This window comes from Podarcis cretensis (genome assembly GCF_951804945.1).
Source record: "Podarcis cretensis genome assembly, chromosome: 5".
In the NCBI taxonomy this organism is placed as follows: Eukaryota; Metazoa; Chordata; class Lepidosauria; order Squamata; family Lacertidae; genus Podarcis; species Podarcis cretensis.
The window spans coordinates 24,848,834-24,865,109 of NC_137174.1; the positions used below are offsets into that span (position 1 = coordinate 24,848,834).

The 16,276-nt window shown below is 40.6% G+C and overlaps 1 protein-coding gene across 6 annotated transcripts in view; it reads left to right on the forward strand.

Moving 5' to 3' along the window:
• Positions 1 to 16,276, forward strand: part of GRID1 (glutamate ionotropic receptor delta type subunit 1) — a 721,020-nt gene that overhangs the window by 288,802 nt on the left and 415,942 nt on the right. For all 6 annotated transcript variants that reach the window (XM_079975593.1, XM_079975595.1, XM_079975594.1 and 3 more), the window contains exon 3: positions 15,366 to 15,650. In XM_079975593.1, the coding sequence (XP_079831719.1) occupies positions 15,366 to 15,650 (285 nt within the window). The remainder of the gene's footprint in view (positions 1 to 15,365; positions 15,651 to 16,276) is intronic.

Here is a 16,276-nt window from a genome sequence, read left to right on the forward strand (position 1 = left end):
AAATTACTGAGCAGCTGTGTCTTCTTCTCACGTACATGTTCTTTATATCCAGTGCTATTTTTCTACCAAAAGAGGTGCTAGAACTCACCATGAACTCCTCCTTTGTTCTCTTATAATGGCAATGGTACCCATCTAAGAGATGCTGGAACCAAGTTCCAGTGAGTTCTGGCTGAAAAAAGCCCTGCTTAAGTTAGAAGCTTTGCTTTCATTTTTTAATGGAAAGCTGAGGATTCAGGCAAGTGGTCTGGAGTACCCCTGGAGACAGGGGAGGGGGCAGCTTCTGCAACCATCTGATCCCTTTTCAGCCTTGAAGTGCATGCCTCTATTGCAGTTTTTAAGGCTGTCTTATTTCATAAATGTGTTTGATTTGAATATTTGGAAATACAGAGCTAGGCTTTAGAAAACAAATGGATGTGACAGGCTGTTATTGTTCTTTCCTCTCTCTCTTTCATATGTGATTGTCTCTTGCCAGTGAAACTCATTTTGATTTCTGAAGTACATTGTCATGAATTTAATACATGGGATTAGTGGTGGGGTAGTGGAATCTGTGAGTAGTATTCATATGATTTCAGTAAAACTGCTGTGTTCAGTAGCTTCAAACATTAAATGGCTTGCAATATATTTACTAGAGGAAAGTGAGACATTCAGATGGAGAAGAAGTGATATGGATTTTGTTTATTTATTAATGATTTATTAATAAACTGGTTGCATGGGAAATTGAGGATTAAATTTGGTGAAATGTGAAGGGGGGGACGCTGGGAGATTGGCAGTGTTGGGGGGGGATGTATATTATATATTTATACATATATTCCCCTAGGGGTTTAATTTTCACCCTCTGCACGTAGTTCCAGTGAGGCTGAGTTGTTTATTACTGGGGTCCAGATGTCAGACAGCAATGTTCAAGGCCATGTTAGGGAGGAATGTGTGCATGTTTTTCACAGGCAAAGTGTTACTCAAGAGGTATCAGAAGGAAATGTTTCAAAATTGATGAATGACTATTATAGGTAGATAAAAGAGGATTTACTCTTCTCGACTATTCTGAGGACAGGTTATAACAATGTATAAAAGCCATAGCAGAAATTGGTAATCAAACAGGTGATGTGTAGAGAGAAGGGATGAATGTATTTTGAAATGATAGTTGGAAAAGTTATTTTATTTGGAGCAACAAAAGAAGGAGGAAAATGGAGGGGACATCTGGGGTGTGGGTGGGAAGTCAGTTTTTAAATTTGTATTGAATTTCTATTAATTTGGTGACAATTTGTTTAAAATTATGGAAAATCAATAAAAATAATTGGCAAAAAATACTTCGCTTGAGCTTGTTGTAGGTTGTACACATAGTTCTAAATCATGGCCTGGTGTTTCATGTAAACCAATGATGGCCATTGCATTTGTGTTTGCTAATGGAGACTATCCAAAATATTGTGATTTGTGCAAAAACAAGGGCAGCAAAATATGTGAATAAAAGGAAAGGAGAACATTTTCAACTCCCAAATTCCAAGCAAAGAAGAAAATAGATCTTTCCAATTTATGGACCATGCTTCACCCTAATGTTCTTGCAGAACAGGCCGTCCGCATGAGTGTTTGAACAATTGTAGATGGGAAGAAGTTCCACAGAAAACAGGGTGGAATGGATTTATGACTGAACCCATGTGAAACTGACATGGAATGGAATTAGGTTGGTCTGTCCAAGTGGCATTACTTTGGTATATAGTAATGGTATATAGTAATGGTAATATAGTAGGGTATAGAGCAGGCATCCCCAACCTTCGGCCCTCCAGATGTTTTGGACTATAATTCCCATCATCCCTGACCACTGGTCCTGTTAGCTAGGGATCATGGGAGTTGTAGACCAAAACATCTGGAGGGCCACAGGTTGGGGATGCCTGGGATAGAGTGTTCTGCCCAAAGTGAAACCCTTGCAATCTGGGGTCTAGATCTTTCTAATATGCCTAAGTACAGAATATTCTGTGAATATTCATTCATTTACTTCCAGGGTAGGGTGCAGAAGGGTATTGTTAACGTAGCTTAGTAGTGTGTGTGTGGGGGGGGTTTATGAGCTAGGAATTCCTGACGCAAAGCTCATCTCAGCCATGAATTCACACTGTGGCCTTAAGCAAGTCACAATCTTGCATCTCCAAGACCACATTTATAGCATAAAGGCAATAATGCTAACCTGCCTTGTTATGGAGAGAGTTTATGTGAAGCACTTTTGAGCACTTAGGAAAATTACTCTATGAATAAACTTAAGTTATTTTTAGCAAAAAGAGCAACAAGGTATGTGTATATTTATCACAGGAAATCCATTAATAGGTTTGTTGCGTACACAATCCCATATGCAGAGAGTAGACTCATTCTCTGAGTGTGGATTCTTTGAGTGAGTCAAAACAATGTCATTCATGCGTAAAATAGGTGCTAGTGGTCTTGGAGGAACTCCAAGTTTTGCAGAAGTACATTAAAAATGCTATGAAAGAAAAGAACCCTAAATGTGGGAGAAAACCAAAGCAGCTCAATGAGGAATGAATGTACTTAGCGCGTACTGAATGCTGGATGGGTGAGCAAGGAGACTTGGTTGGAATGGAATATCTCAGAAGGTGACATGACTGGCTAGCTGGAACCCTGAAAAGGAACACTCCACTGCACAAAATTTCAATGCCAGTCCTATTTGTATTAAGCATAGGGTAGAGACACAAATTCTGTCTCAGAGTGATAACTTCCACTTCTGGGTGTTCTGGCAAATACGGAACAGATTTTTAAAAATTGTACTTTAGTTTCCATTTAATGAACAAACACTCTACTTCTAAGCTATCATACTTTCTAATTCTCTAGTCAGTATTATAGACTTTGCTGCATGCTTATTAGCATTATGTTGAGGGAAAACCGACCAGTGCGTCTGTTGACCACTTGATGGCATCGCTACGTTGTACGGAAACTGTACTGCTGCCTCCTGTAACACATCTCTGTAATTCTTTGGTGAGAGAACACATTCAGAATTTAGAGTGCTAGAATAGGAAGGCAGCTATTTATTAATAAAGTCCAGTAAATGAAATGAAAGCTTGAGGCCTCATTTTCCAAATCTTATTCTCTTTCCCTAGTTTACTAAGTATTCTTACTGATTCTATTCGCCTGTATAAAAACCAGTGGAACAGCCATTTAGATTTCCTTCCTCTGCCTTTAATTTAGAGGCAGCATTTGTCATTTTCATCTTTGCTTTGCTTGCCACGTTTCTCTCAAAACAGAAGCAGGTGAGCCCCATTCCTTCGTTGGAGGAATACACTTGCAGGACATGGCCAAACATCTGCAATGTCAAGGACAGGTCAGACTGTTTAAAGTGCTTTTTGGGTCCCCAGAGTGAGACTCTGAGCTGAGCTCCTGCATTAAACAACCAAAAAGAACAGCGTTCCCAACATTTGGCTGCCAGAGGCATCTGGGAAACTTACTAGCAGCACATGCAGACAGCATCACATGTCTCCGGCATTTAGGATTCAGAGGTGTAATGCCTCTGAAGACAGAGGCTCCATATAGCTCTCACATGTAAACAGCTCAGGGTAGCCAATGTGGCTAGACTCAGTCACGGGACTCCCAACTTTCATCAGCTTCTGCCACCATGGCCAAAGTCTAGGGATGATGGGAGTTGTAGTCCAACAACTTCTGGAGAGCACCATGTTTCTTGGTGGTGGCCCTCCCTGTTTTCAGGAGATTATGATAGTATAAGACATTACAAGGTACAGTGGTACCTCAGATTAAGTACTTAATTCATTCCAGAGGTCCATACTTAAACCTGAAACTGTTCTTAACCTGAAGCACCACTTTAGCTAATGGGGCCTCCAGCTGCCGCTGCGCCACCGGAACACGATTTCTCTTCTCATCCTGAAGCAAAGTTCTTAACCTGAGGTACTACTTCCGGGTTAGCGGAGTCTGTAACCTGAAGTGTCTGTAACCTGAAGCATCTGTAACTCGAGGTACCACTGTATATCCAAATGCATCTTTACTGGGGAGAAAGAAAGCCTATGAAGAAGATAGTTGGTGTTTTAGGGGGGCAGGGGTGCAAAGTTGGATAGATAACTGATGTGTTTATGCCTTGCTCACAATGCATGTACATTGCTGGATTTCTTTATGTTGGGTTAATGTAGACTTGATGACTAGCAACAGAATGTGTAGTTTGGCTGTGTTGAAAATATTTTGTGTTTGGATGGTGCAAAAATTGATCAATGGTGGGAGACAGGCAGATAGATAATCTCTGAATGCTATGGTCATCAGGTTATGAGCATGCTTATTGGAAACAACTCATAATGACTAGCAGCTGAGTGAGTGGAAAGACATTGCATCTGAGGTGAATGTGAGGCAAATATATAATATCTGTCTCTGGCAGTAGTATGATTTGCAAGGGTCCGTTCTTCACACTTGATTTTGCAGACATTTAAATGATGGGTGGGCATGCATGTGTGAAACAACTTTAAGATTAAATTCTCTTTGTTCATTCTATATGGGAAAGCATAGTGCATTTTCTGCTGGGTTTGTATAATTGTTTCCTAAAACTAAGAAAGATCATTTGCTTTAGTCAAGAAGCACTAATGACATGCTAAGCTGTCTGTGGAATGTTATGTTTGCGGGCTTACATGATACTTTTGAATTGTTCTGTGGGCCATTAAATCAGTCTGGCCATTTCCGTGATTGACCTATAAGGACACACTGGAGAATTATGTGACAAAAGTGCCATGAGGAGATGCTTCACAGCTTTTGGTTCACAGTTAGTGGGGGGGGGGGAAACCCCTCTTTCTTTCACAGTTTTACTCCTGAGTCATATTGAGTAACAGTGATCTGTGTTCCAGGAGCAGATACCAGAAAGAATGTGAGAGGTTTAACTTCAGCTTCTGAAAGGGTACAAAGCAGAACATTTCTCAGATATGCAAGACTAATCTGAAACAAAAGACATTTAAAAAAATGGTTTCTGGGCCTGCTTCAGAGTCTGGCATCCTTTGGCAGATGCCAGGGTCCCGGCACCACTTATGCCTGATTTATACCTGACCTGACTTGCTTGATTTCCACCCCCTGACCTTCACTCCAAGCATCATCATCTTAATTTCTCAGAATGTTCCAACTTAGTATTGTTTGGGGCATTGTGGGAAACTAAAATGGTGGTTAGACCCAGGGACCCATTACTTATTTGGAATGCAGCTGCTCCGTTTAAATGGGAAAAACTATCACATGGTGATGGACAAACTTTATTGTTCAGATTTCTTCTTTCAGGGTTCAGGAGGAGATAATATTTACTTTTATTTTCTATTTTGATGACTTTTATCATATCTCTAAAACACCTGTTTTTGAAAATTGAAGTTAGCGATTTGGGGGGGGGGCGGGGCTGGGAGTGGCATAAAAGTGGTTAGGCTTTCCTGGGGCACAAAATAGCCGGTCACTGTGTACGGCTTCATTCTGCATCCCCCCCCCCAGCCTCTTGGGATTATTAGAATATTCAACTGCATGCAGGAATGGCCACATCTTTTCATTTTCACATGTGGCTTGCCTCATACATGCCAGGGTTACGTTCCTCACGACCACCTTAATTCCACTTGCATCCCCCACTTTCCCATGTCTCATGTGATGGATTTATAGGCCATAGTGCTGGCAGTATTCCTGACAGTATGCGTAGTCGACTTTGCATTGTACATTTTGTGTGTTAGATGTGCTGGATATGACTTGCCGACATTTTTCTTTTAGTTATCTGAGTGTCTTGGCCTACATGTGTATGAAATATGACATTTCTGTCAATTGTGGAAGGATCCTAACCACTTTGATACCACCATGAAAAGAGTAGGTCATTGAGTGAGGGCCAGGAATCCTTCTATACGATTTTCTTTTGTTTCCCCCCTTCCATTTAAGCCTACCCCACATGAATATGCAATCTTACTTCATGTTCACTCTCTTTGTTGGCATGGCAGAGATTTTCAGATTCAGTAGCATCCTCTTGTTCCCTTTCTGTCACTCCTGTCAAGCAGCCTCATATACATCTCCTTTTTCTTCTTTTTAACAATTCAGGTCATTAGCTGAGGCAAAGAGAGGGAATTGCTTTGGATGTGTCCTTTTGAAAGTTCTTAAGCCTTAATTAAACATACAACTGGTTGGCCTTTTGACTTGATGCATTTTGATCTCTTGGCTAATCAGGGCACTTAAAGAAATCACCATTACTTTAATGGGCTCAGCTTAGAAAACCAATCAAAACAGGAACTCTGGTGAACATTTGAGTCATTCATAGCAATGAGGCTGTCAGGCATTGTTTTGTATTTTTAAAGGAAACTTACAAGAATCTTATCTTCCAATGAACGTACAAATGTAAAGCTGTCATCATGCAGCCCCCATTGGAGGATCTGTAGTGTGGCATCACAATCCTGGATTTGCATGAGCCAAAGTGGTTGGGAAGGTGAAAATGAGTTTAGTAATTTCTTGGGGTGGGAAGAGGAGAGGGGTAATGTGGGTGGGGGAATGCAAGGGGGTTGGTGAGTAGCGCAAACAGAGGTGCAGCCCCATGTCGTATAATAAAAAGGATATTTGAACACACATCATTTTTAATGCCAATTCCTGGATGCCATTCTTTCAAAAATCAGAGCCCAGGGAAATTAAGGGGTATGTTTCCCCATGGTATGAAGCCTTTGTTCTCAGTGGAGGATGTCATTGGGCTACATCTGTTTATACTTGGATATTTTTTAGGGTATGTGTAAACTGCTTTAGTTCACTGGAATGAGTTGGTTGAATATTTGCCTGCATCATTTAGAAGATATAAGGCCTAATCCAAGCATGGAGAACAATCCCCTTAATGATTCCAAAGAAACCTGCAACTTGATCCTAGCCATGTTCACTTGAAAGTAAGGTGAGCAAATATCCTATTTTATAGAGGAGGGTCCTCTATTTGAAGTGTTCTCTGGTCCAAGTCTTCTTTAAAGATTAAGAACTATAAGAAGTGGGCAGGGGCTTTGGCTCACAGGTGTGTCCAGGTACTAACTGTTCAAGGGCAACTACAAGGTCCCTGATCCCTCCTTATAGTTTGTAATCTTTCAACCAGGCATGAACCAGAGGATCCTTCAAATAGAGGACTCTTTGCCTTCAACAATTAGTACCTGAACACACTACAGATCCTTTGCTCATTCTCCCCAACTATTGTGAGATGTATTCTACTCCTATTTAAATTACAGTAATGATTTCCAACTGGGAAGCGGGTGGCGCTGTGGGTTAAACCACTGAGCCTAGGGCTTGCCGATCAGAAGGTCAGCGGTTCGAATCCCCATGATGGGGTGAGCTCCCATTGCTCGGTCTGTGTTCCTGCCAACCTAGCAGTTCGAAAGCACATCAAAGTGAAAGTAGATAAATAGGTACCGCTCCTGCGGGAAGGTAAAAGGCATTTCTGTGCGCTGCTCTGGTTCTCCAGAAGCGGCTTAGTCATGCTGGCCACATGACCCGGAAGCTGTACGCCGGCTCTCTCGGCCAATAAAGCAAGATGAGCGCCGCAACCCAGAGTCGGTCACAACTGGATGTAATGGTCAGGGATCCTTTACCTTTAATTATTTCCAAATTTGCATATGTAAATATTATGCAAATGTGTGCCATATTTTTGGTTTTGTACCGGTATTTCCTCTTTGAGGGAATACATAGGTGGCCACCCTACTTGAAAGGAAGGCCCATTAATTTCAGTGGGATGTACTTCCAAGTAAATATATTTACACTTAAAAGCAAGAAAAAGAATCTTATGCATGTTCACTGAAGCGTAAGTCCTACTGTGTCCAACAGGGCTTACTCCCAGGGAAGTGTGCGTAGGACACAGACATAAAAAAATATAATTATGCCCTGTATTACAGCTAAACTTTTTATCATAGCCAACATAAACCAGAGAAGGCATAGGTTCCAGTGATTTAGTTTTTATCCATACAACTTTTCTGGAATTGAAACTTTCATTTGCAAAGGCACAGGAAAATACATTTCCTGGTCTATTTCTGGTTTATGAAGCTAACCTTTATGATGTAAAAGTCTTCAGCCAGTCTGCTTGGAACAAAGCATCAACAGCAGCCAGGGCTCCACAATCATGCAAATGTCTCCGGTGGTGGTGGTCTGATGCCTCTTTTATGAGCAGTGAAATGCCAACTTTCAGTGCACACTTTTAGATCAGAAATATCAGGTGTTTCCACCCTGGATGGGCAAGCTTGCAGGATCTGAAGTTTTGTTTTGTTTTTGTGAAAAGTACCTTAGTAATGAGGCTAAGCTATTTTAATGTACCCAGATGAAATGACATTTGCACTGTATATGTGCATATTTTAATCAGAGAGGGAAAGAATATGACACTGGGCCCTTCTACATGTAAAGGTCTATCTATCTTTGAGGTTTTCATAGAATTGTAGAACTGTAGAGTTTGGAGGGACCCTGAGGATCATTTAGTCCAACCCCCTGCAATGCAGGAATATGCAATTGTCCCATACGAGGATCGAACTTGCAACCTTGGCATTATCAACACCATGTTCTAACTAACTGATATCTCTCTCTCTCTCTCTCTCTCTGAAACACCACACATTGATGATATTAAGTTGACTCATTATTTTGTGTTAGGGTACAGGAGTGGTAATCTTAATTTTAATCTATTTCACTCCACTATCCAGATGATTAACACACTTTTTACAAACCTAGGTAAGGGTAAGGGTACTCCACTATCCAGATGATTGACACACTTTTTACAAACCTAGGTAAAGGTAAAGGTACCCCTGACCATTAGGTCCAGTCACGGATGACTCTAGAGTTGTGGCGCTCATCTCGCTCTATAGGCCGAGGGAGCTGGCGTTTGTCCACAGACAGTTTACGAGTCATGTGGCCAGCATTACTAAGCTGCTTCTGGTGAACCAGAGCAGCGCACGGAAACACCGTTTACCTTCCCGCTGGAGCAGTACCTATTTATCTACTTGTACTGGTGTGCTTTTGAACTGCTAGGTGGGCAGGAGCAGGGACCAAACAACAGGAGCTCACCCCATTGCAGGGATGCGAACTGCTGACCTTCTGATCGGCAAGCCCTAGGCTCAGTGGTTTGGACCACAGCACCACCCTAGGAAGGCTAAATATTTCCCTAAGCCCTGTTAACGTTCCAGGAGTTTTGAATTCCTTGTACAGCTCTTGCAAACCTTACTTGCTGTGTTAGAATAGCACACAGGCAGTTGAGTCTTGTGCCAAGTGTCTGCCGCTGTGAAATGGAATCCTTACAAATGTTGCCAAATTTCCCTTCCGTTTCCTATTATGTTTGTTCGCTGCTTAGCTAAACTGCTTTAGGAGTTTTAGCTTCAAGAACAAAAAGTTAGGGGTGTCATTTCTATGAGAGGGAGGGGAAGTGCGAAGGGATTTCAGGAAGGAGCAAAATTTTCAGTACGGTTCAAATAACTGCTATCAGAAGTTTTCAAAACTGAATTGCAAAAAGGCATGCATTTTCAGAGTGTTCTATACACTTTTCTTTTCATTATTAGCACTTTTATTGGGGTTTTTCAGGAAACATATTATATCCCAAATGTGTATAAAATGAAGGCACAAACTAGATTGCAAACTACAGCATTCCTATTGTATGTGTCCTTTTGAAAGTTCTTAAGCCTTAAACAACATGTCCTATAAAGGTAGGGCCAAACTATGCATTAAGTTAAAAATGTAGTTTCTTTATCCATGCTTGTTTTTAAGACTTTAAATAAATAGTAGCCCAAGGGGTCCTGATTTTGACTGTGCTGTAGAGGGAAGGGGTTAACTCTCACACAACACAAATCTCTCCAAGTGCTACGTGGCACACAAAGGAAGCTGCCATTGGTAAAATAAAAATGGGACATTTCCTTTTGCTTATATCTTGCATTTGTCTCTTCTCTTTTTATACTGTTTGAGAGCAGGAAGATATGATGGAATAAAATAGCCCTTTAAAGCAGCCACCTTCCAGTGTTACTTGATACTGTTATGATGATGCTATTGTGCTCTGTCAAGCAAGGAAGAAACCATCGTCCTGGGCTTTGTCTAGCTTGCTTGCTTGCTTAATGGACTTTGGCTGGTGGCTATAAGCTACTGGAGTCTTCTGGACGTAACTAGCAGTCAGGGCGAGAGTTTGAATCAGTGTTCTGGCTGCACTTGTGTGTGGCAGAGGAACAAAAAGCAGTTTAAATTTGGGCCACAAAAAGAAACCATACTGACATTCTGCAGCTGGCTTAGGAAATCAGCAATACTGTTGGTGTTTTGAAGGTGAGCGCTGTCTGTCTGGTTAGCTTCTACCACTTCCTCCATCAGGGATAGAGACGTAATTCGATTCAGTAGGCATTCAAAACTAAATCTGTCAGATTTGCACCAAACAAAACCCCAAAACATAAAACCATTCCTCACACCTTATGCTGAACTTACATCTACCTCCATCCTATTTTTTTGCTCTGACCTACTCTTTGGACAGCAATATTTTGGCAATTCTCATGGTTCTTTGGGAAAGGTTTGGTACCCTGCAGCTTCTGCCTTTGCTGTTAATCTGAGATGACACCAGTGCCAGGTGATCCCTCCTAGTGATTTGTGGGTCCCCCCTTCCTTTTTTGGTTTCAGCCTTGCTATACTTTTCTTTTTTATCCTCCCATCTTCCCTCTCCAACTGAGACTCAATAAATTACCTGTGTGACACGCTAAGCTTTCTCTGGCAGAGAGCCTGGGAAATCAAATCTGTTCCTAAACCTAGGCCTCCCATTTGAAAGTGAAGTGTTTTCTTGTAGCTAAATCAGGTCACCTCCTTTGGAGGCAAAGAAGAGGAAAATCATATCCCTATAATTAACAAGGAGTAAATTTAGACAATGCAGTCAGCATAAATTTATGGGAAGGGTCAAGATGGAAATAATTTTGCAAGCAGGCCATCTCTCAGCTTTATCGTGTTCTAACCTTCCGAAAGGAGCCATTGGGTTTCCTTATCTACTATTGATCTAAACTCAATATCATCTTTTTTCCATTTTTGTTGTTGAAATACTCTCATGTAGCTTTGTTAAATGTAGATTTTATTTATTTAATTACTAATGGGCTGAATCTGGATCATGGGTTATTCAGTGGCGCTCAGTGGATTCTTTTGGAAAACTGGTGGCTCTCCATGGTTTATTGCTCTTTCTAAGTTGTGAAGTAATTGTGCTTCGACAGTAGTAAACTGTCCCGTTGGTCCGATAGCCAGAAATAAGGAAGCAGAGGGGGAGTGCTGGCGCTGGGGCTTGATGCAAGAACTGAACAATGGAAAAGAAAGGAAAAACAATTAAAATCCAAGACCATAAAATGAGTCCAAAGTTATCAGATGGCCCCAAATATGTGGTCTTAGACATCCTAGAACTTCAGAACAACAAATGTTTTGTTGAATATAGGCAGGTTTTCTAGCAAATTGGTGCCACAATTGTGCACCAGACCCTAAAACTGCAGGATATGCTTTCCTTAACTAAGGTTCACTTGTTTGGGAACATCAGGTCATTTACTCCTGTTCCCTCAGAGTTGTTTTCCAAAGTACTCAATACAATGCTAACATTTCAGAACAGAGAGGCCCAACTTCTTCATGCTCTGTTATGGGGAAAAAAATACACTCAGCTATAGCTAGGACATTGCATTCAAAATCTGAAGAAAGATGTAGTGATAAAGTGTGAGCTATCTGTTGCAATTTGAAAACATTTCCCTCAAATTAAACATTATATTATTTCAATTTGATAAGTAAATAAATCTAACCTTGTTTTCCTTCTTTTCCTTTATTGTTGTTAGCCGCTCTGAGCCCGGCTTTGGCTGGGGAAGGTGGGATATAAATAATAATAACAATAATAATTTATTATTATTCTGTAAAAGAGAAATTGTGAAGTGATGTATCAAACCTTGATCAATATTTTTTTGGCAGTACTGAAGCATCGACATTCAGGGGATGCATACTCTTCTTTAGCAGTAGCTTTTTGATCTTTCTCTGAAGTCTAAAAAAAGGGGGTGGAGATTGAAACTGAAAATACATGATTCTTTTTGCATTAAGAACAAAAAACCCCCCACACATTCATGCTGCCTTTGTTCTGAAGGAAGTAATAACTGATTCAGTTTAACAAGCTACCAAAACATTCAGAATTTGTTCAACAGTCAATCTTAGGCCTTCAAAAGTGTTCTTCTTTTCCAGATTTTTAAGTGTCATACATGGTGTTGTTGTTTAATGCTCAAGATTGAGTACTCCATGCTGCATTCTAGACATGCTTGGAGGACATTCCTTTTTAAAGGAATGCAAAGCCCAGCACAGCTCTTAATACTGGGGTGTGCATACATTTTATAATGAGCAAAACATTGAATTGATCGGTTCCAATTAGGATTCATTTCCATTATCCCTTTCATCACTCATTCATAAGTGTCTGGGAGGGGGGATAACTTTCTCTGGCAGCAGTGGAGGTCTTCTTGGTGGTTGTCTCTAGCCATAGAAATTCTATCATTTATCTTGTCATGTTAGTCTCCCTCTGTGTACACTGTTTGTCATTCCAGGGCATTCTGAGAAAATGGCAGCTGCCAGCCAATGGAGACCATTTTCTGTTGGCTTCTATCTCCACTCCTCCAGAGTGTTTCAGAATGTTACAGTGTCACATTTGGGGAAAATAAAATAGCAGCTTCCAGGAGATAATCACAAAAATCCAATCCACCATCAAGGGCTTCACCATAAAGAATATTGCAAATGTATATATTTTTATTACATTTTTGCCCTGCTATTCCTCCAAGGAGGCCATGCAGTATTGGTGGCCCATAATCCTCACAATAATTATGTGAAATAGATAAGACACGAGTCTCAGTGACTGGCCCAAGTCCACCCACTGAGATTCAGAGCTGAGCAGGGATTTGAGAACCTTGGTCTTCCTCGTCAACAGATTGTGAAATCATTGTGCAATGAAGTTATCAGCAACCTACTTGTGCATTCTCTTGCACAATCTTGTTTCGTTGATGTAAAACATTTCACCAGCAGAATAAATATAACACTAAGTGTCTTTAACTTAGCACCATGTTCAGGGCCGTCTTTAGCATATACACCGCTGGGGTGCAAAGACCCACCCAGCGCCCCCAAATTTAGCGCCCCCCAAATTAACATTTATTGAGCTTTTTTGGGAAGGAGGGAAGCCAAAGTTTTGGACCTTTTCTAAGGGGAGCGAACTCAAAGTTATTGAGCTTTATTTGGGGTGGAAGTAATCACTTACCTGTAAAAATGACGCAGAGGAAAAAACTACTTTTGTTTCCTGACTCATCAAGAATATTTGGCGCTAAGGAGTAGCAGAGGAGGGGGGGCAGGGACTTTCTCTCTATTGCTTTTCACTGCCACCGATTGAGAGGGATCGGTATACAGTAGGTATACATTTGGCGCCCCCCTTGCACCCTCTGGGTAAATACAGCCCTGACTATGTTGGATACAACCATTTATTCTCTAGATATTTTGAGACCTCTTGAAACTTGGGCACATTTCTAGTTTGCTTGCTGGTAAATCCAGCCAACCCTACATCAGCCACTGTTGTTTTATACAAAGTTCTGAAAACAAATTGCATAGGTCTTTTAAATAGTCTGCTGAATAGACTGGCTTAACTTTAACAACAGAACATTACAAGTGAAGTGAATTTGCTTCCAAAAAAGTAAAAAAATATATACTGTAAGGCGGTTGATGAAAATTTTTATCTGCAAATTTGCTGGTTGGTTATTGAATATTTTTAGATTTGTATATTATATAATAATTTGCTGATATTTTTAATATAAATAATGCAGGGTAAAGGAGATGTGAGGAAGTCCCGTTAGTTATATATAAAAAAAATTGTATTGAATGGTTGGTTTTTTTCTTTTCCTTTTTTATTTTTTATTTCTTTTTTTCTATATGGTTTTTTGGTGTATTTGTTTTGGCTTTTTTGTGTACTATTTTTTGGTGAAGGGATCTTGTATGAAAATTTAATAAAATATTTTTTTTAAAAAAATAGATTTGTATATGATAGTCCTTGATAGCTGATTTCATTATATGATATTTGCCAATAGTTGATGTCATGGTAGTATTTAATAAATGATATGTAATGGCATTTTATAAGTGATAATAACATGGCTACAAAGCAGTTGTATTTAGTATCTGACAGCGTTTGATAGTTTATATGCAGCTGTTGACTGACAGCTGATAGGAAATCAGATTTCATGTGTTGATATTTGCCAAAACATTTAAACAAACCTAAAGCACCCGACTTTTGAGGCAGAATGTACATATTCAGAATGTAAAACTAAACAGTGCATTCAAAATATCACATTCAAATTTGGTCAAGAGAAACGGTCAGATGTCTAGTATTTGCCAATATTATTTTCACTTCTGAAAAGCAGCATGCGCCCTCTATGCAGTGCTATTTTTCTAGAAAAAAGATGTCGGGACTCATCATGAATGCCTTCCTTGTTCTTTTATAATGGCAATGGTGTCCACCTGAGAAGTGATGGAACTAAGTTCCCGTGAATTCTGACTGAAAAACCTCTGTGCCTCAGCATGTTCACTTTTTCAGTAGACATGACTTGGCCACAGCTTTCTAGATTTTCTTTTCTTTTTTAAAAATACTTTTTATTAAGTTTAAAGACGTGGGTGGCGCAAAGGACGCGGGTGGCACTGTGGGTTAAACCACAGAGCCTAGGACTTGGCGATCAGAAGATCGGCGGTTCGAATTCCCACAACACGGTGAGCTCCTGTTGTTCAGTTCCTGCTCCTGCCAACCTAGCAGTTCGAAAGCACATCAAAGTGCAAGTAGATAAATAGGTACCGCTCCAGTGGGAAGGTAAATGGCGTTTCCGTGCGCTGCTCTGGTTCGCCAGAAGCGGCTTAGTCATGCTGGCCACATGACCCGGAAGCTGTACGCCGGCTCCCTCGGCCAATAAAGCGAGATGAGCACTGCAACCCCAGAGTCGGTCACGACTGAACCTAATGGTCAGCGGTCCCTTTACCTTTACCTTTTTATTAAGTTTTCAAAAGCAAACTCAAAGAAGAACATAAGTCAAATTTCCAAAAACAAAGTCCACTTAAACATAAGCTCTTGCATCCAGCATCTTAGTGTTTTCTTATTTACACTGTGCTTTGTCGCGCTCAGACTTCCTTCCTTCCCTGATTCGGCTTTCACACATTTAACACCTACTCCTACAGATTCTTATTTACCCTCCACCCACATCACAAGATTTAAGTTAATCCTGCTACAGTTTTTAAACTTCTATAATTATTCCGTATATATACAACAAATTTATTCCACTCCTCTTCGAACTTTGTTACTTTTGGATGTCTAATCTTATTAGTCATTTTTGCCAACTCCGCGTATTCCTAGCTTTCTAGATTTTCATCTACCTGTTTCTTTTTCTCCTCAGCCTGTGACCTGATGACCCTGGGGATATTAGCCTTAGTCACCTCCACCGGATGTGCTTCTGCCAACGCCCTGCAGTCTTTGACAGATGCCATGCACATCCCCCACCTCTTCGTACAGCGCAACACAGGAGGGTCTCCACGGACAGCTTGCCACCTAAATCCTAGCCTTGAGGAGGACGAATACACGCTAGCAGCCAGGCCGCCTGTTCGCCTCAATGATGTTATGCTGAAGCTAGTCACCGAATTGCGATGGCAGAAATTTATAGTGTTCTATGACAGCGATTACGGTAAGTGCAATGAATCATTTCAGAAACATCCCCTGAGTCTCCATTTCTTTGAATGTTCTGTATCCTCTCTTTCCGCCGAAGAAAATAGACCAAAGACATGTTTTGGTATGGTACTTTGGGTTTTTTGTGTAACCAACGGGGAAAACGTGTTGAATGGGCACACTTTTTTCTTGCTTGCTTGCTTTCTTTTGAGTGAAAGGTTGCTGTGAAAACTAATTTTCAGCCAGACTGCAAGTTGCTTAGCAACACCTTATCAAGACAGCTGAAGTTTGATTCATCTCACAATTTTTCAGTAAAATATTAATAAACTGTTGACACTGATTGGCAGGGTTCATATACTGTATGCAAGGCAGTACACAACAAGAGTTCCTAAACCAGTCCTCTGTGATCTGCTTCTTTTCAAGTCTCCGTGTTGCTTGCTTTAAAAATTAATTTTCCATATTGCCACATGTGTAATTTATTTCTTTACAGCATTTCCCCTACTTCTCCCTTCTGGACTGGATATCATTGCAACCTATTCCTCACATGATAGGATTAGCATTTCCTCTGTGTCATAGGTACAGTCCACATGAAGAATTTATTTCTGGCATGAAACTTCAGACTTGGTCTCTGATGCCATGCTGAAG